The 24,678-nt window shown below is 41.1% G+C and overlaps 1 protein-coding gene across 2 annotated transcripts in view; it reads left to right on the plus strand.

Moving 5' to 3' along the window:
- The window catches only part of ror1 (receptor tyrosine kinase-like orphan receptor 1), a 135,596-nt gene that overhangs the window by 96,203 nt on the left and 14,715 nt on the right, over positions 1-24,678 (plus strand). For both annotated transcript variants that reach the window (XM_026147809.1, XM_026147810.1), the window contains exon 5: positions 23,909-24,036. In XM_026147809.1, the coding sequence (XP_026003594.1) occupies positions 23,909-24,036 (128 nt within the window). The remainder of the gene's footprint in view (positions 1-23,908; positions 24,037-24,678) is intronic.

Genomic DNA, 24,678 nt, shown 5'->3' on the forward strand with positions numbered 1-24,678 from the left:
TCTAACCATTTTTCTCTCTGTCAGTCTATTCATTACCACAATACAAGAGACAGCTTCAGATAAGTTTGTTTGTGAGCAGATCCCACAGACAACTTGCAGATTATGAGAGAATTGCATTTTACATATTGCTGGAACTTTAAAACTAAAGAAAGACCTGCTCGTGCATGTGTCACAAGCACCTCATCGGTTTAGGTTAGTAAAACATGCAACTTGCAGGTCTTATGAACCAAAAAGATAATATACACTGTAATTTTGTTTAATATGTACTCTGATAATTATTTTAACTTAAGACACATATTAGTGTATGGAGCATTCCTACTTCATACTGAAGTCTGCACATGCAGTTTTGAAAGTGGAAAACACAGCGATGATTTGTTTGTCCAGCTACAGCAATTCAATGCTGGTTTGCAAAGAGCTACCCTAAGACGTCCTATAAAGCATATTCATTGAGTAATCACTCACTTTATAACATGGCCTGGTCTGTAATTTTCCATTTTATTGGTACAGGTCTCATGGGGAACTAAATGAATATTTAATATGAGCCTTTAAAGCTCAGATCTCTCTTGTTCTAGAAAGCTTTTCCACCCAACTGTAGACACGCACATGGTCCATATTTGAATATTTCAGTCCACGGTTTGGAATGTGGACTGTTGGGCTGTCACACACACACACACACACACACACACACACACACACACACACACACACACACACACACACACACACACACACATGCACACGCACACACACGCACACACACACACACACACTTGCGCGCAGAGTTTGGGGCCCAAAGCAGACACTGACACACACAGTGCTTTGTCTCTATATAGCATCTAATACACTGATGCTCATATTGGAGAAAGTGGGTTACTTCACTTACACACACAACAACTTTAATGAGCAAACAGGGTTTGGTTCATAATGTTAACAAATGCGAAACCTGTGCCATTCATTCAGTTTTAGAGGAAAACGAATAAAAATGATCCAGATCCATAACAGAATGCCCACAGTGCATCACTCCACCAAGTTTCATGAAATTGGACCTGCTGTTTTTTTGTGTTGACAGACAAAATGCATTGAAAGCATTGATCTGATTTCTAGTCTATAATTAAGTTAGAAAGACGAAGTTTGACAACCTCCCCCCTCAGTATATACATCAATAACAATAGTGTTTGACAACTATTAGAATAGTTTCCAAAGGTAGCTGCATAATCAGAGCCCACCTTCACTAACTTCTGATTACAGTCATTCTGCCCTGTAAGTGGGCCTTAAAATTTGACAGAAACAGCTGAGTTCAGAAAAGAGCAGATCCAGGAGTATAAAGCGAGAATGAATTCTGTCTTCTGGTGACCTTGGTCGATTACTTGAACTCTCCCTTAAATAATGCTGTCTAAAAAGACTTGCATATTTTGTAAGTGGTTTTTGTTAAATGATACTTTAAAGTCACCTAATTCGATACCAGCAGCAAACGCACCCACAATGCCAATCCTCTAATATGAACATGCAAATAAAATTAAAGGAGGCCTTAAGTGGCAAATAAAAACCAAGTTCTACAAAATTCTTTTAGACAGCATCAAAATACGTTCCATAAAACATTTTCATGTTCTTGCCCAAATCAAAATTTTCTTTGTGTCTGGCATGCTTCCTTCGTTTTGTTTTAACGTCTCCCCGGTTATTGGATAAAACCTCTTTGAATTTTTTTCAGTTCGTTTGATTCTTGCAGGATCAAAAGAGACGAAGCTGGATGATTTTCCCCAATGACATTATGGCGAGGCTCGCTGCCATGTTCCATGCGGCGTCCTGTGAATCAAAACTGCTGGCACAAAACGCATGTCAGACACTTAGTATATCCAGTCACACGCTGGCATGAGCGCGGCCTCATGCACGGCCTCGTGCACACGCGCCCCGCTCCCTCTTAAAACATCTGTTTCTGCCGTTTCTTTTTGTTTACATGTTTTTTTTGGTGTCTTCCTGTGCAGCCAAATTACAGCTTTCACAGATGATGCAGTTGGTTCACAAAAGAATCACAATGCACTTTCTCAAGGGAAACATCAATAAAAAGAAGAAATTTCAAAGAGACTTTTGGCTTCGCAGTACGGTCGTGCTGGAAATAAACTGAAATGGAAAATTGAATGAGATTTCAAGTAGGAGGAAGTGATTTTAGCCTCCTTCTGCTACATACTGACATTCACTCACCAGCCACTTCATTAGATACACCTTACTAGAGTTTGATCGGACTCTCTTTTGCTTTCAGAACTGCTTTAATTCTTGATGAGCAAAGTATGGTCGATTATACGATGCTGTCACGTCAATATGGACAAAAATGGGAGGAGGAATGTTTCCATGGCCTTCCTGAAACTATGCTATGAGGGGAAAACTAAGGCAGGCTGAGATATTTAAACAATACTTAATTGGTGGTAAGGTACCCAATTTGTGCCAAGAAAAACCAGAACCCCACCAGCAGTTTGAACAATTAGTACAAGGCAAGATAGAAAATTCTGACCATGCAGTGTGAGCGTTGTAGTTAGAAATTGCGACTCATCAGACCTTCGAACATTTTTCCAATCTCCTGTCGTCCCATTTTGGTGAGTTGTGATTTTAGCTGACAGCAGTGGCACCTTTTGTGGTCTTCTGCTGCTGTAGCCCTTCAATCTTTGTGTTGTGTGATCAGAGATGCTCTTCTGCATATTTTGGGTATAACAGGTTTTTCGTTTAAATAGTTCTTTTTATTTTTTTAAAACCTACTTTTATTCCTTGTTGTCGGTTGATTGTCACCTTATAGTCACAAAGTAAGTATCTTTTCTTATTTGTGTTACTTCTCCCTTCCCATTAGCTCATTCTCCACTGCCCTCTAACACCAATAAGGCATTTTCTTTTTTTGTGTGTCATTTTCAGACCGTTCTCTGTAAACCCTAGAGATGGTTGCATGCAAAAACACCAGCTGATCAACTCTTTCAATCATGCCACGTTCAAGTCACCGTTCTTCCCCTTTTGGATGCTTGGTTTGAAACTAGCACTTGAACAAGTGTATGTTATTATAACTGGGACAGTGCCAAACATTCCAGTTGTCACACAAAACCACAATTTTCAAGCATTCTAGTTAAAATACACCCATATGCTATGTATAAAAGATTTATTTTCATTGTCAAAGTATCATTTTAAACCATGAGGTTTCTGCTCTTGCATCATAGTCACACATCATTTTATGGTAACGTTTGTTAAGGTTTATAAACTGCTTTCAAAGGCTTTATACTAGTGATAAAAGTTGGCACAAAGAAAACTTTGATCCAGCAGAACACAGTGATCAGCCTGAGCCTTGAAAAGCTCATCGAGTTAGCTCTTCAACAAACTAGACACATTGTACGCCATGGGTGTGGAAGAAATTACCTTCTCCTCACCTTGTTTTCTTTTCTGTCGACTTTTAAAGGAAAGGGTTGCAGTCAAGCGGAAGCAGCACGAGCTCGAGTCATTACAGTCATTACAGCCTTCATTTAAATAGACAGGTGCCTCCTTTGACAACAGTGGAGGTGCGGTGGCGGCGGGCTGCTGCTCATCATTAGTGTCACGGCCAGCTTATTAGCTGTAAAGTTAGGGTGGCAGCCATCAAGAAGACAAGTTCACCTAATGATGACACTTGGTGACCTTTGGCCAGTTACCTCATACCACAGCTGTTCAACAATCAAAACGTCTGCTCCTTTAGAGTTATCTGAAAGACATCTGGTTTAGAAGCTTGTCAGTTTGTGTGAATTGTATTCATTTACCCTGCACTGTTTTTTTTTCTTTCTTTCACCTCCTGCTCCCAAGAAGCTGAAAGTGACAGCGGTGTTGTAGGGAAGAATTATCCGCAAGTATTGCTCATAAATTTTGGGGAAAATTTCTCGCCACCCACCTTGTTGAACCTGAACGCAAACTTCAGGTCCTCTGTGCTGCCTTTGCTTCAGCCTGGGCTGAGATTTCCATCCCCTCTGAGCCGAACTAAAAAGTATACACTCTGTGGTGTGCAAAGGATTACAGTGTGTGTCCCGAGGGTTTGGTTTTTAGTGCGGAGAGCCTCGAGGTTTCAGCTCACAATCCAAGCAGTTTGTGTTGAATGGAGCTGCCTGAGACCAGAGGAAGGAAGTGCAGTAAAGCAGGTCTGAAATTAGGGGGGGAAAGACACGTAGATGATTGAGAGATGGAAAGAGACATCTTAAAGTTTAAAGCATGGCATTTTGGAATGTTAAAGGTTTGGTGAAATGAAGATATTTCAGGGCTTCTGTCTTTCCAGATGCCAACAGCTAAAAATGAGCAGCACCAATAGATGGTCAGTAATTAAATATGGATATGTGGCTATGCGTGGCATGTCTGTTTACTTATTCTTTCTGTTTCTGTTGTTCCAGGTATGGAACAGTGGAAACCTGAAAATTTTTTAATTTTCAGGTTACAGCCGAAACATTATGCCAGTTTCGCAACCCTCTTAATCGCAAATTTTGTCATTTTAGGATACTTTTGCTAAGAGTTGGATGAGATGAGTTATGTGTACATGATGACCCACAGCACACTGCTTTACAGCCGCCTCTCTCCTGTGTAGTACACACAGCTCTCCTGTCAGGTCCCGGCATCCCACTCAAATAGGGAAGGCATAATTATACCATGAAAATCAGCTGTGTCAGTCAGCCTTCCCCTGACACCACCCCTCCCCTACAGCTGAGCCATGTACCACACCCCACCACAGTGTATATGTACATTTTTAATATTAACTTACTGTAAATTAGTGTTCATTGGTAGTGCCTGTAATGTTATTTTGTCTTATGTGATGGATATGTTGCACGAATCAGTTGTGTTTTCATACACCAGCGAAGCAAGCAAGCGCCGCTGCTCTAAATTTTAGAAATTCGATGTAAAACGCGACGTAGCTTGCGGCCAGTGCAGCCAGTGCAGGTGGCCAGCAGGGGGCGACTCCTGTGGTTGCAACAGACAAGTGTGGGCCTAACTTGTCCGAGTGCAGACCAGAAATCCTTTGCTATTGTCCAACAATAAAATTGCAGCACAACAATATGAACTGTATTTTTAATTGTTTTATAGTGATAAGCTGAAAGTGTTATTTTTGAGGCTTCCTATGTCCGTGTTTCCAGCCTTTGATCGAAGCCATTTCACTTGTACAAACATTGTAGCTTTATATTTACAGCCATGCATGGTGTATTTTCCTCTAATATCTGAAAATGTGCCTTCAGGTCCACCTGTCATCTGTCCAAGTTAAGCTTCAACGCCTAATTGCTGTGAGTTACTTTTGACTCGCATCAAATCTAAAGCGCTGATTCAGTCCACAGTCCACTATTATATCAGCAGTTACCATAATTAAGAAGCAGATTACTGTGTCAGGGCTCCTGCTTGACATTCTCCTCCATCTTCTCTCCACCTTGGAGATGTTTTCACAGAGCCTGCACAAACACAGGGAGAGGGGGGAAAAGTCTCGCCTGCCAAAATTAGAGCGCCCCAACTTTATTCATTCCCTTTTTTTCTGCCTATGCACGGCGAGTGGGGTGAAGGGAGTGAAAGACAAATACTGTTAGCAGAGTAGGAGGACGATGGCACCATTAACATTTGGGAGTTGCATGTTTTTCTTTGATGCCGGAGTCCGGTCGGGGTCGGGGGCGCTCAGGTGTGATTAGCCGCGTGAGCCGGCGTGAGATTCCGATGTAAGCTCACATCAGAGGCAGTTAAATACTCCCAGAAAAAGCTAGCATCTAAAGTCCCCACGCTGCGATAAAGCTGCCTAAAACAGTGGAAGATGCAGTTATTTACTCTCTTTTTCTGTCTGCATTCCAACGAGACTCACATTAGGCTGAACCTGATCTTTAAATGCCTTTTTTAACTTGAATTATAATGTTAAAACACTAAAGGGAGGCACTGAATGCATGACTTGGAAGTTTGCATCATTCATATGGTTAAAGCAGCTGTAAAATATAAAACCTGAAAGATTTTTGTGTTGGTGCCAAACCCACAGAGGTATCACCCAACTCTACATTTCCTTTTAGTTCTGCAGAGCTTTGACCCAAAACCCACAATACAGTTTCTGCATGGAAGTGAAAGGCACACAGGTGTGATTAGCAGCTAGCAGACCAGATATTTTTCCTCTATACTGGTGGAGACCAAAAGCAAAGCCATAATAATATTGATCATACGTTTACTAGATGACAAGAAACACAACTAACGTAAGTTAAATGCCGGTGGTGTTTTGTGTCTGCTGGGATGTGTTTTCCATCTTCCTACAGATTACAGGTTATTTGCTCTGCCCTTCCTGAAGTCCAAGATAAACTAAAGAACTTATCTTGGACTTCAGGAAGGGCAGAGCAGACCCGGCCCCACTTTACATTCACGGGAGCTGTGTGGAGAGGGTACACTCCATGAGGTTTCTGGGCGTGCAGATATCTGATGACCTCTCCTGGACTGCAAATACTACAGCGGTGGTTAAAAAGGCCCAGCAGCGTCTCCACTTTCTGAGAGTGCTCAGGAGGAACAACCTGGAGGAGAGGCTGCTGGTGACATTTTACAGAGCCACCATAGAGAGCATCCTAACGTACGGCATAACAACATGGTATGCAGGGTGCTCAGCTGCAGACAGGAAAGTACTGCTGAGGGTCATCAACACAGCCCAGAAGATCACTGGCTGCTCTCTGCCCAGCCTGGAGGTCACTGCAAACTCTCGGTACCTCAGCAGAGCTGGCAATATCATCAAGGACCACTCTCACCCCAGCAACCAACTGTTTGAACTATTACCGTCAGGCCGACGGTACAGGTCACATAAAACCAGGACAAACAGATTCAGGGATAGCTTCTTTCCCAGAGCTATCACTGTAGTAAATAAGCACAAAAACAATTGAACCTATTCCATACCGTCACTGTCATTATATTATGCTGCTATTCATACTGTCATTATATTAATGCTGCTATCCTGTATATATTGTACATACTATTGTTTGAGTACTTACGATTGTTTTTTTTTGTACTTTTTATATTTTACATTTATATTTATTATTGAAACTTGCACCAAGGGAGTGACACTCCAATTTCGTTGTACTCTGTACAATGACAATAAAGGCTATTCTATTCTATTTCCTAGTTCCTTTTCAGATTTTCAGAAACAGCAGCTTATATATGTTTCCCCCCCTCAAAATAAAGATGTTGACTTACTGGATATACACAGTTTTAATCTGACAGAAGCAATAAACACACTTTACGTAACACAGCCGCCGATCCCAGAGTCTCTGTCTGTGTTTATAATACAGGGGTTTTCTCGCTGTTTGAAAAGATTAATAACACTGCACCCCGGCTGTCGAGGCTGTTTAAATTTCGCAAAAGTTTCCCCCGCTGCTTTTCTCTCGGCGCTGGTAAAAAAAAAAAAACTTAAGAAAATCACAAAAATGGCTGTTTTCTTTTTTTCTTATTTCCTCCTTTCCCTCTCCTGTGCCTCCTTTCTCCTCAGTCCACTCTGTGCCGAAGAATAAAAGAGAGGCAGGTTTAACAGAGAACAGATTCTCTCAGCTCTGTTTTCTCTGGCTCCTTTTTTTATTTGGTCAGAGCTCTAACCTTTCTGCTCATTGCTTACACTTAATCTTCCTTTCACTCGCTTCGACGTATCCCCCTTTTTAGGAAGTGAACGGTTGAATGCGCTCGATGAAGGACGCGCTGTGCTGGTTTACTCATCATTAGTGTCCATCAAGAGCTGAAAGTCTTTATTGTATCAAAATTTCTGTTGTAGTGAGTGTGTATATATATGTGTGTGTGTGTGTGTAATATCTTTATTTACTTTTTATAAGCTTGCGATTAATTTGCCGGTTGATCTCTCGTTTACATGTAACTTGATGACTTGAGGTGATTGCTCCAATCAGGTGTGTTTAACTGTAATATAGTGTAAACGCACATTCAGTCTTAACTTTTCCTGTATGTGTGTGTGTGTGTGTATGTGTGTATATACATATGTCCTCTGTATCTCAGTGTGCATGTGGCTGTGTGGCAAGAAACCAACCAACACACTGTATAAGGCTCTGTAATTAGCCAGCTGTCAACACACTAGATTAAATCGACCTTGGAGCTGAGGAGACAACGGCCCGGAGGCGTGCTCCGCCTTTTAGCCTGCTGGCAATCCTGTTGTACACTCAAAGCATCAAAGGGTTAAAAAAAAATAAAAATCCAGGCGCAATTTGACTTTGTATAGACGGGACCGTGGCGTGTGTGTGTCCCACGGTGCCGGGGCTGATTGACAAATTAGTTTGAGGAAGTCGTTTTCATAACGTGTAATGACTTGAAGATGCCACACAAAGTTGATGCTGTAGCTTGACGAGGCTCGTGCGCCTGCAGTAATCAAAACAGACTGATTGAGACCCTGAAAAGTCTTTTCTTCCTCATGTAGAGCAGCTGTTATGAAATGTTTGTGCTTGCAATATCTATGTAATTGGCACCGATTTATTAATACGGCTTGTAATTGCACACTTGATGTACGGCACTGCCTTCTAGGTGTGTTCTGCAAGCAGGGGGGAGGATAAAGCGATGCCGTCAAGGGTTTTTTAATCTGGCAACGATCAGCAAAGCATGCAAAATTAAACCACAATTAAGCTTTTAAATTGAATAATTATTTAGGGAATCTATTACAGATTTTCAGCTCAAGGCTGTATCTTGTATTTCCCTCTCAAGATCTTCCAGCTCTTAGGCAACAAGAGACCGCAGTCACGTAGTTTAATCAGTATAGGGCCGTTTCTGTAGGGTGTTATCTTCTCAGTAAGCATTTCTTTTGAGTTTAGGCTCACCTATTGTCTTTGTGGTTACTAGCTTCTTTTTTTTTTACACTGACTGCAGTGTTTTATGTGGTGCATTCACATTTTATCTGCTGCCTTCCAGTGAAACTCTGGGTAATTACATTTTTCCACATATGGCAAGTTTCCTTAAAACTCTCTCTTGTTATTGCACAGCTACTAAGGTGCCTTACAATGAGTAGACCAGCCTGATGAATGTGAATCTGCACCAGCTGGTTAACATAGCTTAGCATCAAAACTGAGAACAGGGAATGAGCCAGCCTGCTGCTGTCCAAAGTAAACAAAATTCAAACTGTTTGTTTAGTCCATTGAAAACACTGAAATGCATCAACTGCCTTCAGGACTCCCAGAAAGCACCACACATAACCTCCTGCAACCCTACAATCTGGTTTTTGTTTTTAAATCACTTTAGCGGTTTTACAGATAACACAATCAACATATAAAATGTGAATCTGTGGTGTTGGACAAAGCCGAGGTAGCTGCTTCCTTTATTTATGTCATCATGCTAGCAACCCCTGGCGATAGAGTCGCATTCAGCATACCAACGTTATTTCTTAACTTCAGGAAGAAGGTGAACATGCTGTTTGGCTAACCGGTTGCCTTATTTGATATTAACAAAACCCCAAATGCATGCTAACTCTGAAACGAGGTGCAAAAAAGTGTCCTGTTAGTTCAGAGAGATATGCAGGCCCGCCATTTCAAAACCACTCGCCCATTAAACCCCCCAGCCCGCAGCATAGTGCATGTGCTGTTTTTGGTCACAATAGACTCTTACTGAGACTGTGAACTTGTGTGCTGTATTGAGAAACCCTGGATTTTGGTTTCACTTCTTCGCACCTCGGTGCCAGTGTCAACACGGCTGCGGTTCTCTGATGCTGGCCAGGACTGATTATGATTTGCTCTACACCACAAGCATCGCACCCATTCAGACTGAGGGGATGACAGGCCCTCTCAATTTTTGGATGCATTTCTTCTCGACCACATGCTGATTTTCTTCAGCGCTTCAGACTAACACATGGGGCTCTTCTCTCTCTTTTAATTTTAGGAGTAGGGGGAACACATCTGTCACACTGAAAGTCTTTTTTCTTGCCATTCGGACTTGCACGCAAATGGCTCTGTGAGTTTTCTCAACCTGCTTGCAGTTTAATTGGGGTAAGAGCAGTAGCTGGTGGACAGTCCCCTATTTGCTTATGTTCATCTGCAAAACGTGGAACATGAAGCGGGGAAACTTTCTTGGCGAAATTTATAAAAAGGTATTCTGTCCATGTTTGGGTCATTCAATGAAAGCCAGTCAAATCCTCCAGCCTGACCCCATTAAAATAAGCTGGGGTGTGTATCATATAATTCACTGGTGAAATTGTCAAAAAAGGGCATTATAGTTAAAGGTTCAGTGGTCACCTCACCAGGTGAAAAAGCAAGTTATAGCATATTAAAGGTCTCCTTTTTACCTGCATTTGCATATCAGACTCAGCTTCTAGTCTAGTCGTCAAAACGTAATCGGTAGGCGCTCTGATGCTTCGTGTTCAAATATGAGTGTGTTTACTGTTCCACTTTGAAAAACAAAGGTTGTTCTGCAGGGACATTTTGAACCTCTGTACTTTGCATAGATTGGGGCCTTTTTCCCCACAAGTAGGCGTGCAAAAAATGCACACTCACAAACTGAGTCAAAGAAGTGCCCACAGAGTTGCTCTTACAAAGCCTATCTCTCTCACGTGTTTAGTTAAGTCCTCGGCGGGGCTTAATTGCCGTCTTGTTTGGGATTCTTTTTAGCGTGGTGCTGATTGATTGGGGATCAGGGCCCTAATATGGCTCATCGGGGACGGGCCCTTTTGACATGCCCTGGTCCCAGAGCACCAGCGGCTGTTTGAAATCAGAGATCCCACCACAGCCTCCCTCCCACAAGCCCCACCTAAATCCTGCCCCACACACTCGGGGGGGGGGGGGGGGGGGGGCATAAATTGTAGACGGCCTTAGCCATTAAAGCAATTTACATTATTAGGCATTAGACGCGACACACGTCTGTCTTTACACACATTATGAGTTTTCATACACCACTCTTTATTAACGGAGCTTTCGCACACATGCTTGGACAAGGCCGACTTCCTGTTTCCCAGGTTTCCTTGTGTATGTGTGTTGGTGATCTCGTTGGCAGGTCTGGTCAAGGTCAGATCTGGCAAAGTGTGTGTGTGTGTGTGTGTGTGTGTGTGTGTGTGTGTGTGTGTGTGTGTGTGTGTGTGTGTGTGTGTGTGTGTGTGAGAGAGAGAGAGATATTTTGTGAATCACAGTTTCTCCCTGAGGGTTAGAAGGTCTACACAGGGTATTTGGGTTTTCCCTGAACTCTGCCCTAAACCTCCCATGAACACACACACACATATACACTTTTGCACAGGAAAAAAGGGAACTGTATGCAGAGAAAGTGCTCTTTCTTTGCCCTTGGTGGTGTGTGAGAGAAACAAATGGGCACAGTGTATGTTGTGTCTATTTCGAGGTTATATAGACGCTTTTGTTAGCAGTTTAGATCGCTGTCCTGCCAGCGAAAGCCAGATGGCATGCAGCACTTAATGTGATCAATGCAGTTTGCGCTGAGAGTGTTATTATCTTCCATCAGTTCAGGTCAGTTTATCAATCAGTTTAGCATTTATTAGTCCTGGCGCCCACCAAATTGCATGCATGTGACCAAAGGCCATTCAGGGTTTTGATAAAGTCTCCTTTTCTGGATTTTCTTGAAAAGCTAGATGAACGCAACCTCACTGGACCAATTCTACAGTTTTATTAGTGTCAGTGTGAGGCAGAGAGCCCAGATTACGTATGTTTTTCTGTTTTGATCAGATTCATTCACTTCTGTGAAATGATGTCAAACTCATCTTAGGTGGGCCAGGATAGGGTGAGGTCAAGTATGAGCAAATTTGGGCTGCTGGAGCCTGGTGACAAAACTGATTAAATTATGTTTCTTTTTCCAGCCTGGGTTCAGCTCTGTTTTTGTAAAGACTGTAAGAGATATATTGTATGCCTAGAGTTTACACTGCTCCTGCACTTTAGCAATTTTAAAGTGGACTTTATAAAATGCTGCTGACCCAGTCTTAGCATGAAAACTCTTAGTCTGTGTGGTGAAAAATGACACACAGACACCCATGTTCATGACTGAGTCTTATGAGTCACAAATGAATTTGCCAAATGCATTACAACTGGGATCGCATACCTTTTTGATTTCACCCTTCCCCATAGCCATTGCTTTGTCTGACCACTGATAATGCTTTCTGTAGCACTTTGATACGTTCTAACGATACACTTTGACACTTTCACATCATCGTCAGTCCAAAAAAATAAAAATAAACAAAGCCTCCAAAAGTTAACCCACTCAATACATTTATTTTAAGTGTGTTAAGTGATTTTTTTATATACACCATGTAGTACTATGTGGAAAAGCAGAGATATATCAGGATATCCATTTTTTTTTATAAAATGTTAGAATCTAAAAAAAAGTTGCATTTGCATTTGTTAATCAGAAAATCTTGAGGACTCGACCGCCTCAATAAGAGCTAAAGTGAAATTATTTGCTATTAGGAGATCATTTTGACTTCATGTCTCTTGGTATAAACACAGAACTCAAAGAATTCCTATTTTAAATTGATGGGGAAATCCCCCAAACAGCAAGGAGGGTTGTTTTTGCAGCCAAGCCAGCAAACACTTTAAACAGTTTTCATCTGATTTGACCTGTGATTCCATACATGCCATTTCCATGTCTAAGTAAACAATCAAATTAAAGTTAATTTAGCTAATGCTTCAGAATAATCCCCAAATATGTGTCTAGTGGTGTTTTGCGCTGGCTTGCTTCTAGAGGGACTTTGACTTTGTTATAATGCAGCTTCGGCTGATAAGCAGTTCGTGTGAGTCGGCGAGGTTCGTGCATGCACAGAAACCTTTTGGTTTGTTGAAATACTATAATGTTTCCTCCATCACAAAAAGGTTCTGTGAACATACACAAAGTTGCACATACGTACACATATATCAAGCACATTGTAAATATATACGACAGCTGTGAGAGGGTTTGCCTGGCGCTTTCACCAAATGAATAGTTGTGTTTGTTTCCACGAGTGCAGGAGCCTTAACTTATCTTATTATTGGAAGGTTGGACCTTGAAGACAAGTCATATCCCTTAAAATACCTTCAGCAAAACCATTTTTGAGTATGCCTGTAAGTTCTTATGTCCGTGTCAAGATTTGTGCTTTACACCGGTTGTCACACAGCAGGTGAATATTGTACTATTATGGCTGGAGCATTCCAATAAATATTTTCTGTTGTACTCACATTCCTTAAGCTTGGTTGTGTGCTTCAGTTTCATCAACATATTACTACTTGCCTGTAGTTCCCAGGAACTCCAGACAAAATGCCTGGATACTCTGAATGTAAAATGTGTTGAGAAACAGCAACACGACTGATGTGTATAGCAAAGGAAAGGGGGTTCCACCTGATCACATTGGGTAATAATTGTTCATTCATCCTAAAAAGGAATTTATAGAGTGAACCAAAGATATATTTTCAGTGACTGGGATCAAAATCCAGTATTTTGCATATTGATTTCTGACACTTTTTACTGTTGTTTCCTTTTAACTGCTCTTACTGCAAACTTTAGCACAGAGGATCTGGTCTTCATTGTTAATCAAACATGCTGCACCTTTGTTCACTCTATCACCTCCTACAAGGACAAAGAGCCAAATTCAACACCGCACCCGGACTGAATATATCCAGCAGTAAATTAAAAAGAGGCTGTAGAAGAAAAGAAAGAAAAAATCTACCGTATTTCCCGGACTACAAAGCGCACCTAAATATTAGCCGCACAAGCTAAAATCAGGGGAAAATCCTGTTTTGTACATACATTAGCCGCACCTGACCAAAAGCCGCAGGTGTTTCAATGTTGACTTATCATATGTAAGAGAATATGCACAAAGGGAATTGTCAGGAAAGAGATGGCTGTTTGGAGACATCACTTTTATTAATATTTTGAAAAACAAGTTATGGGTACATATTTGCACATGTAGTACATAACAGTAGCCTACAGCACACCAGAAAAATAGATTCGGCCTACCTTTTAGGCTCAGGTGCAGTGACACGGCTTTAACAAGAAGAAAAGTCAGTCATTCACCACCATCTTTCTCTTCTTCCTGCGCACTAAAACCACCAAAGTCCTCTTCTCCAGTGTCGGATACAAACAGGCTCAGGGTGGCTTCGTCATCCACTCTTCTTCTCTCCTTCGTTGTCACTTTCAAAACCAAAGAAATCCTCATTGTCAGTGTCAGAGTCGAACACCCTCAGAAGGGCCGTGGCGGTGTCCTCCTCTCCATCATGCAGCAGTCCAGCCCTTCAAAATCCGTTGGTGATCGTGGATGTTTTCACACTTTTCCACGCTGTCAGAATCCACCGGTGGAGTTGGGCATAACTTGCAAGTTTATCGCCGCTCATCATCCACGCCTCCCGCTGAATGCGTAGCGCTACTTTGAAGTTTGTTTTTCACGCTACTTCGTACGGCACTACGTTGCCTGGCGGACGGACATGTGACTAACATACCACTCTTGAACCCCGATCCTTCCGCCAGGCAACGTAGTGCCGTACAACAGCGGAACACACAAAACAAATCGTCTTACGATATGACAAAAATCACGGACAATCCATAGAAAAGCCGCACCTGACTAAAAGCCGCAGGGTTCAAAGCTTGTGCAAAAAGTAGCGGCTTATAGCCCGACATTTACGGTACATGTATTTTATGACATCTGTTATCAACATGCAGTTGAAGAGTATCCCTTTTCTCAAATGTATTTCTTAGACTATCTTTCTAACCCCCAGAACAGTGTTTAAAGTCACAGGCTCAGGTATAGCTCCCTGACATTTTCATTTCACTAGTGCGAATTTTGAAAGGGTTAATGATGTTAGGGTTTGTTTGGGTTTTTTTACATTGCAGTAGATATAATTTTAAGTTTCACCTTCCTTTTCACCTGAAACCTTTCTACCTTTCTAAAGTGCTTTGCACTTTTGGCAAATCACTTTGTAAACTGCTTTTAAAGGTGCTATATAAATAAAGTGTGTTATCATTTGTAATGCTTTTTTTTCCGTGGGAATTGCAGAAAATGTATCCAGTGGACAAAGGCATACAGAAGATACTGTCAGCAGTTCATTAGAAGCTTTGTTTAGTTACAGGAATGTCGTTTAAGGTGGATGTCCTTAAACTGAACATAAGTCTTTTTGTGTGTTTTCTCGGTCATACAGTCCCCAGTGTGTTTAAAGACGGATTATTTATGAGCTTCACAACAGTGTTACCTTTCTCCGTGTCTTTTGTGATTCTTACTCGCTCTCATCAAGGATTATTTCAGTTTCCTCAGGAAGCCGTGCTTGTGTTCAAACATGCACATTCTTGTTCCTTAAGCACCGTCAGTAGCCAGTTAGCCAAAACATGTGTCCTCCTGTCTTTTTTAAGTGTCTGTCTCTGTGTGTTCAGATTGGGATCTGTGATCTAGGCTATAAGCTGTCGTAAATCATGCACAAAAGTGTGTGTGTATATATCTGTGTGTGTGTGTGTATATCTGTGTGTCGGGGGGTAGAAGCAGGTTTGCTCCTGGCAGTCTTGTTTCACTCTTCTTTATTTTCTGCTTTCCTTTCTTCTCTCGTCATTATTGTTTCCACACGGATGTTTGCTGGCAGCCTGGAGTCAATTCAAGGAATGCTATTAAGAAAAAAGATAAAGTCAGGAATCTATTTGCAACAGAGATATGGAAAACAAGAATAAAATTTGTAATAGCTCTCCGGGGGGAGAAGACCTCTTACGAAAATAAATTACGAACTGATGTATTTGTTATACTCGACTGACAGTTTGGAATTCAGAGCCCTAATTTTTTGTTACATGGAAGTCAAACATTATAAGGCTGTTTTCCCATTTTGCTGGTCCTTCCTGCTTAAACGACTTTAGATGTTCTGAAAATTATCAACATTTCTATTTTTCAGATATCAGAGCTGCCAGGTTCTTTGTATTTTGTATTTTATTAATCTTTGACCCTCCTTTTAATGTTCTTCATCACACTTTTTCCTTTACTTTCCTTTGCTTTGGGTTATAGTTTTTGCTAAGGCATTCATGTGGCTATTCAAGCGAAAACCCTCCAGCCCTCTCCTCCTCAGGCAGCAAATTCGACTCTGTGACCCCTGAGCTCTGTTTGCTTGTATGTATGCGTCTGCCGAAAAACCACTGGGTTTATGTCAGGCTTAAGCAGACATATTGCCTCCTATACTCCTAATTGACAGACAGATTGACACCTTCACTGCCCAAACCCTCCACCCTCCAGGACCTCTGAGTCCCTTCTGCCCTCTGGGAAAGTGATGTCACCAGGTCAGGAGTTTTGTGAGGAGTGATGGGATTGATGTCGGTTCCTTTCCTGCATGTTGAACTCTTGTATTAAACTTTTCTGGGTCTTATAGCAGAGCGCAGTGCAACACCAGCATCTATATCTGGGAGTCATTTTTGCGTTATTATAGACAAGATAAGTATCTAAGTTGCATTCAGTGAAGTGTTTTACAAAAATAATTTTCTAGGTTTTATCTCAATTCAAGAGTTATTCAAACAGACAGCTTAATGAAAGCTTTAGCTTTTATTTTTCAAAGTCACTAATCACTGCACTGGCTTTTCAGTAAAAATCAGTTGAAGTATGTGCAAGAATTCTATATTTGGCATTAGCAGAGAAACAAAGACTGCGACTGTAGACTATGTTCAGACCAAGTGATAAGCAATGAGACTGAAAAATGAAGCCAGAGTAAAAATATTCAAAGGGTCAAAGCCACTGAGTAACTAACTTTGTTTCGGAATAATTCTCTATTTTGTTGTCTTATTTCATTGTTTTATGTAAACAACACTCTTCTTCCATATTTATTGATACAAAGTTGCTCTTGTAAAAGAGGAAATTTTTTTAAAGTGAAGTTGTTCACAGTTTTCCAAAATGTCTGGTTTTGATTCTTTGGCACCTGGTCTCTTCAGAAGTGTACCCTTTCTGCTGGTCAGTGGAGCACAGATGCTACACCTTAAATATGACTCATTAGGAGAGAATTCTAATGTCTAAACCCCGGTTACAGTCGCAGTGAGATAAATATCTAGAGAGAGAGATTTTTTTATATATTAGCACATAATTAGCTGGTTTCCACTGCATCATCCTTTTTAACCTAGCTAGCATTAGCTCACAGCTTATATGGTCACTCCAGTGTTTGGTTACTTGTCTCTTAAAAGGCCATAGAGGCTCCAAAACAGTAGTCCACAAACCAAACCAGTGACACATCCATGTTTTATACACTTTGCCTTAGACCCACTGTCTGTGTGCTTAAAAGTGCAGCCTCCCCATTTATTTAAATGATACCAGACTGAGTGGGTAGCCAGGCAGGCAGTAAAATAACAGCTGGATCATCTGTAAACGGCAGACACTGAATTCCCCATTTGTACTGTTTACCCCGTTACTGTTTATATTAATACTGTGATACAAAACCACAGAAGAAGAAACCTTCTTCCTCCTAGTATTATAAAGCTTCATTCATGGTTTTGGCACCCAATAAACCCTCATACTGATGGCTATATTAATCAAGCTTAGCATTCAGGCAGTTTCGACCATACTACCAAAGTTTTGCTATGCTGGATGGAAAAAAACTGTGATTTTGATTTTGTTTTCAGAGAAGCCTCCTTATTTTTTTCCCTTTTAAAAAAAATGCACACCAGCTCAAATTAATCCCTCATGTTTGTTCTTACATCCTTCTTCTCTTAGCGCTCTGTTAGTTTCCTTCTCTCTGACAGAAGCCTCTATTGTTGCAGTCAGCGAGCAGCAGTAACATGATGACCAAGAGGGCCTTCTCTCTCCATTGTATCCTGATGCAGTGCCTCAGTTTGCCCTCACTTGCTGTTCATTCCCAGTGTGGTCACGGGCCACTGGCAGCCACAGATCCCAGTCAGCCTCAGCCTCTGGTGGCCATTTTGGCTCCCTGTCAGTAAGAGATCATTACACAGCCCTACTGTGATAATGAAATCACGAGTGCACACCAATGGAGAGAGCCCAACATGCTGACGAATGCGTGTAGATTTCACCTGCTGCACAGACAAATTGAAAAACGGAGACTTAGATGCACTTGTGCATCTCCAGATGCACAAGTGCCGTCTGATTTGTTGTTGGGCATCTTTAATCTGTTGCAAACATACATAGCGTCTAACACATAAATTTGCAAACAGTTGTATTCAAGTGATACAATACAACTCATGAGCTTTACTGGGCATATCCAACCAGTCACCTTCTTTTCTGACTCTCTTTAGATGATTTGCACATCATTGCACTTTGGCTTCTTTTACATGACAATTATGAATTTATACAACGTAATATGTATAATGGGTTGGTAACAAAAAGGTACATTATCAACTAAATTTGCAGGTTTAGAGCAGCAAAAAGTTATTGGTCATGTTAGACCTCCTGATTCTGTCAAAGCATTTATTATTCCTTTCAAACCAGGATGAGAGTGATTAAATAAAAACTAGTTTAGGGGCATCCCTAATCAGGATACAACAGCTGTGACCTCATGTTGCTAGCAGCTCATCTCCTCTTCACTCAGCACCCAGAGCAGCTAATGGAAACAAAACCCTAAAATCTAAAGTGTCATCAGGATTTCCCTCCCCCTTCTCATCATCCTCAAATCCTTTCCTTTCCATAGCATGCTCCAACAAAGAGCATTGAGATTCACATCCCTTTACCCCACAACTCAGCACAAACCCATCATCACAGACTTCTTATGGGGAAACACTCGAGCTTATATCCTCAAGGCTTAAAGGTTTCTTTCATTATCAGAACCCTACACCAAAGTTTAATCCTCAAATGAGACCAGGACGAGGCCGCTTGTCATATTCTGGAGTAAAGAAAGTGTGTGCTCATTCGTGTCACAGCCTTTTTGAGCTGTGTTCATGTTCTGTGTTCATTGGTCGGACAGTTATCTTCACTGCCATGTGTCCCACTAATGAATAAAAATCGTCACGGAAAAGTTAAAGCAGATAAGAGTGAAGACGAGTCATCACATTGGAAAGTGGAACTGGGAGAGTTTGCGGAATCTGTGGAAATCCTGAGAACTTTGGACGTTTTGATGAATATGGTTTAAAAAATCCAGATTGAACAACTTATTAGAGATATTCAGAGTTGACTCAACATTTTTTAACATTCTTCCTTAACTGAAAACTCTCCCTTTCCTGATAATTCTATGTTTGTGTTAAACCACAGCCCTTAAATCCCGGAACGTGTCTGTGTCATTGTACTGATGTTCTGACACAGTATTAGTCAAGAGATCAGAGAGAAGACATCAAAACGAGCCCACTCCATCCTATCATCAGTTTGTGGTTTATATGTTTCATTGTCCAAGCACGTGTGTTTCTGCCTATGAAAAACTGAAAATGTACAGTGCAAAGGTTTTGAGCCACTCCTAATTTCTTTAGAATTTGCTTCTAGGAGCCAGACTTTCTTGTGATGTTTATTAAAATGGTCTTGAGCAACGATTCTCGGTGCTTTTTCACAGTTGTTTGGACATTGGCTGCTTTTTCACAGTGTAGTCCGTGCACCTGACCAGTTCAAGCAACTGACTGCTGACCTATGGCTTGTTCAAGCATAAAAAGGCACCTTACTCAAATGATGAATCAGTGTTGTGTCAAAACATAATCGAAAACTTCGCAAGGTACCAATTTGAAATTGCAACTTTGGGCTAGCAGCCTGTAGCAATTGTTCCCATTTATCTAGCTGAAGCAACATCAAACAAAAAACTTAAATGGCCTTCAAGGAAAACTATTCCTGAAGACTACTTAAAGAAATTATAAGAAAGATGCCAAAGGGAATTCAGGCAGTGATGAAAAATAAAGGTGGCCAAATACCAAATACTGACTCTCACACTACAATTGTACAAACTCTGTTTTTGCTTTCTATACTTTATTTCCATGTAGGCTTGCACATGTTTTAATATATCCCTGCACCTATTTCCAATTTTGCTAGCAAAACATAAAGAAATTTGAAGTGGCTCAAGACACAATATTGTAAATATGTCCATGTTCTTTTCCTTGTAATCCTAATTTTAGTTTACAGAATGACTCCAGAGCTGCTGTTTGAGTCTGATGGTTTACCACATTCGTTCAAATTAAAACATCTCAACACCTATTAGATGGATTACCATGCAATAATATGCAGATGTTGGATTATGTTACCTTATGTATTTGACAATCTCCTAGCACCACCGTGTGGATTTACATTTGGGATTTCGAGTGAGACTGAAAACATAAAGCAGTGTTAGCTTGGTTTTTATAACAGTGCCAAAATAGTTAGTATGGATAGGATCAGTCTTGTTCTCTTATTGGATGCTTTCAAATTTATATAAAACTCACCTCCCACTTTATTAGGTACACTTGCTCAACCGGTCATTAACAAATAACTAATCAGCTAATGACATGACAGTAACCCTTTAGCCATGCAGACATGGTCAAGATGAGCTGCAGAAATTCAAACCAAGCATTGGAATGGAAAAGAAAGCTGAACAAAGACTGTGGCATGGTTGTTGGTGCTAGATGTGCTGAAACTGCTGATATACTGGGATTTTGACACACAACACTGTCAGATCTCAGTCCAATTTGGCATGCGGTGGAAGGGGAGAAAAATGTGCACCAACTGCTTCATGCTCTCACGCTAGTATGGATAAAATCTTGTGCCACCAAGAATTAAAGCTGTTTTGAAAGGACGGTTATAATGGGGTCCAACCAGGTAATAACAACATGTACGTAGGTGTTTTTGTACTTCCATTCTTCAACAACCATCCACCCATCCAACGTCTTCCATTTGTCCAATTCAGGGTTGCTTCATGTGGCTCACATGAGCTAGATGTTCCATTTATATCCATCTCCCTATTTATTTATTTCGAGCGTGAAAAAAGTAAATAAATACTTGAATTACATATGAATCGAATGAGTTGAACTCTATATCTTTTCTACACACCTATTGTGCAAATGTATTTACCACACAGGTCTGGTAAATACTAGTCTCTATTTAATACTGTGGATGTTAACCTGGGTGTTGGGTGGAAAAAGACCATGGCTGCTCAGCAAGCACTTCCCTGAATAAATAATGAGGTCGGAAAAAATGTAATTGGACAATGCATCAGTGTCTTCAGCACCTTGTTTAGGCTCTGTGGTGAGGCTCGTCTTTCTGTTTATATCTGGATTATAGATCGAGTCTGGAACGGAGAAGGCTCCCTTTGTAATTAACTGTTATAAAACATTATACAGAGGGCCCGTGGCGTTAGTGTGTAAAATCAAAGGCCTGAACAGTTATTCACTGTTTACACAAATAGCAACCGCGCTTAGCTTTCCCCTGCTCGGGATAGCTTACACTGACACACACAAACACATGAGAAAATAAATGGACAAGAAAACACCGAGAGAGGTTTTCGGAAAACCTCAGATGTCTCACAGTGATTAGGTTTTCGTAGATGTGTCTATCGCTCTTCGAACATGCTGTTATCCATTCCTTCCCTACCAGACGAGATGCTTTAATCATCTTCTTAGACATGGTCTTGGAAGCTCCGTTGATTTGGAAACCAGTGAAAGAAGCTAAAATACAGGAAGCCCAGTGAGGGCGACTTGGGATTCAAGCTGAGCCGCTTTGGTTTAGGGCGTTCTGACTTGCAGTAGTTATAATTTGCCCGCGGGGATCTGGCTGCACTGCGGTGGATCGTCTCCTCTCCCTTGTCATTTGCTTGTCTGTGTGTGGCTTCATGCTAGTGTGGATGTTTGTGTCCACCGTTCTCTGTGACGCACAACCAAACTAACCTCTGGGTTGCCTGGACACACTCCAGCCCTCGCTCTTTATCCCGTTTGTGTATGTTTTCTCATGCCAGAGCTACCTTTTTTTATGTTCCACTTCATTACGTTCAAAAATGGCAGGAACCTAACCAATTGTAAGTCTCTCAAATTATTCAATTATTACTGCTTACAATTACCAGACACTCCCTTTATTGCTTTCACCTAAACACAGGCGGCTCTTCCCCAAAAGGGTGAAAAACATCCAAAGGAGTATCAGTTTATGCATTTGCGGCTTGTTGAAGGGGTGCTAAGCCCTCTGCAGGCCCACCGCAACATGAAGTCATTATTACTGCATATTTTAGTAGGAAATTACATATTCCGGGGATAAAATCTGTTTAAACCTGCATTAAGTTGTAAAGTTACCCTATCTCTGAGGAATCGGCAGTATGCAGACCGCTGCCCTGGTAGTCATGTGTGTGAGTGTGGGTGTGTGTGTGCATGAGTGTGTGTGTGAGTGTGTGTCCATGTCTGGAAAGCCCATTTAAGATCTGCACAGACAGGGAAAGGGGGTTAACTGACCTTGGCCCTTCAGTCACTTAACACTCCACAGAGAGAGGTAACCTACTGACCTCACACTCACACCAAACCAGGATGGGGGAATGTGTGTGCAATTTTTACAGCTTGTGGAGTAAAATTAGTGCTTTTGGCACTTTGTACCATCTCTTGTAAACCATCCAACTCTCATTAGCAAAAGTGACGTTTCTGTAAAGCTGTAATAAAAGAATGATGTGCAAAAGAAGTAGAGAAGCAGTTAAATTCTCACTAGGCTGCTACACAATAGTGTTTTTTAAACCCCCATATATGGTGGCCCTGAAAGGTCAAACAGACTGCAAGTTAAGGAAACACTAAGTAAATAGAAAAATGCAGCAAAAGCGTAGAAAACACAACAGAAGTTGAATAAAACAGAAGTAGAAAAAACAAAATCCAGAAATGTTTCTGGGGACACAATAATGTGATGGACCAGCCACAGAACGGACAGAAATCAAAAAATACGGAGGCGTCATTAAAAGCAGTTGAGGATTCATCAATGTTATGTGTTATATTGTTGTTTTAATTGCACACTTTCATATAATACTGTAGGTAGTTTGCTATTGGCCATCTACTGTTGGCTTGTCATTTGTGCAACTCTTCCGTCACATTATTGTCTCCCCAAAAACATTTGTGTGTTGTTTTGTGATTATTAGCAACTTTTTTTCTATTTCTATTGGGGTTTTTATTCAGTTTTATTTTGTGTGCTTTTTCAGCATTTTTCTATTTGCTGGTGTTTTCATAAGCTGCGGTCCGATCGACCTCTCGGGGCCACCTTACCTATCAGAGTCGAAATGTTTGACTATTGGTGTTATTGTTCAGCCAATCACAGCTGAGGCCTGTGTCTTAGCTGTGATTGGCTGCACTTTAAGTTAAATATATTAAAAATGTCATAGTCTAGCTGCTTCTGTTCGCCATTACTCAGGCAGCAGGTCTGCACCATGAGGATATACTTCATATATGCAGTGGCATCGTGGACTCGCCTATACCACATATTGCAGTTGTGCCTGGTCTTAACGTCCCATATGGTATGACTTAAAGCGCATGACAAAGTGATCTCACACTGAGCGAGTGGTCTGCCGGTGAGCGTGGGCTTTGTGTGTGTGTGTGTGTGTGTGTGTGTGTGTGTGTGTGTGTGTGTGTGTGTGTGTGTGTGTGTGTGTGTGTGTGTGTGTGTGTGTGTGTGTGGAGAAAGAATAAAAAAGCACAGAGAGTGAGACAGGAAGGGGAGAGGATGATGATGACTGTGTTAAGCGGGATAAGAATCGTTACATTAACGAGGAAATTAAAAGAAATGCCCCAAAAGAAGCTCACTGAGTGGAGTTGCATAGCTGTAGAAACAAGGTTGCTCTCTTTCTCCTTTCATATGTTTTAAATTGTGGCTCAGAGTGACGACTCTCTGACGCAACACGAATAAAGTCCGACGTGAGATATTAATTCTTAAAGCAGTTTACTGTGAATAAGGACATTTATGTGTATTAGATATCTGCCTTTGAGTTTGCCTGATCTGTAGCCAAGCAAAGGCAGCAAGGAGCAGCCTTTCCCTCCACAGAAGTGGAACTAGTTGGTCTTGTGGGATATGCTAATGTAGACTGACCTCTAGTGGTTTTCCTGTGAAAGAGTCGATGAAATTGATTCATGTTGTTCAGACGAACTTTAAAAGCACCCTCTCTTTCTCGCCCCTCTGACCTCTCAGCAACGGGTTTCCTGAAGATGGATTCTGCCAGCCGTACAGAGGCATAGCCTGCGCCCGCTTTATCGGCAACCGCAGCATTTTTGTCGACTCGCTGCAGATGCAGGGGGAGATTGAGACCCAGATCACAGGTGAGTTTGAGCGGGCTAAACCTCCTTCGAGCCAACACAAATCGAATTAATGTTTTGAGAATAGATTAAATTTACTTCTACATCCATCATAAATACATATTCATTCATAAGAAACGTTTGATTAGTTTGTGTGTACAGGCTTAACTTGATGAAGATGATTCCATGTTACTAAATATTTAGTTCCTGCAGATTCAAGAAAGACAACTGAACACAATCAATGACCAAAGGGCATACAGTACTGTGCAAAAGTCTTGAGCCAAAAGTCATTTCTTTATGCTTTGTTTGAAAAATTGGAATAAGTGCCGCTTCTTCTGTCCTTGCTCTTGATGGCAGATGGCACCTGCATTTTTGGTAGATTCAATTAAATGGGAGAAAATTATGTCTTTCAGAGACATAATTTGTCTCTAAAAGACAAATAATACTGATAATACTGATAATACTGAAGAGACTGAAACTGCCAAACTCTTTTAGAGACATAATTTGCTACTAAAAATAAAAAAGATGTAGTAATTCAATAAAAACTTTGTGTAAATTCAGATTTTTCAGAAGGTAATCATAATTAATATGCTCCAGGAAGGAAGCAGAACGTCACTTAGAGAGTTCAAAGGGAGTTCACCACTCAGTATGAATCACATGTGGCCG

Source organism: Astatotilapia calliptera, chromosome 17 (genome assembly GCF_900246225.1).
Source record: "Astatotilapia calliptera chromosome 17, fAstCal1.2, whole genome shotgun sequence".
In the NCBI taxonomy this organism is placed as follows: Eukaryota; Metazoa; Chordata; class Actinopteri; order Cichliformes; family Cichlidae; genus Astatotilapia; species Astatotilapia calliptera.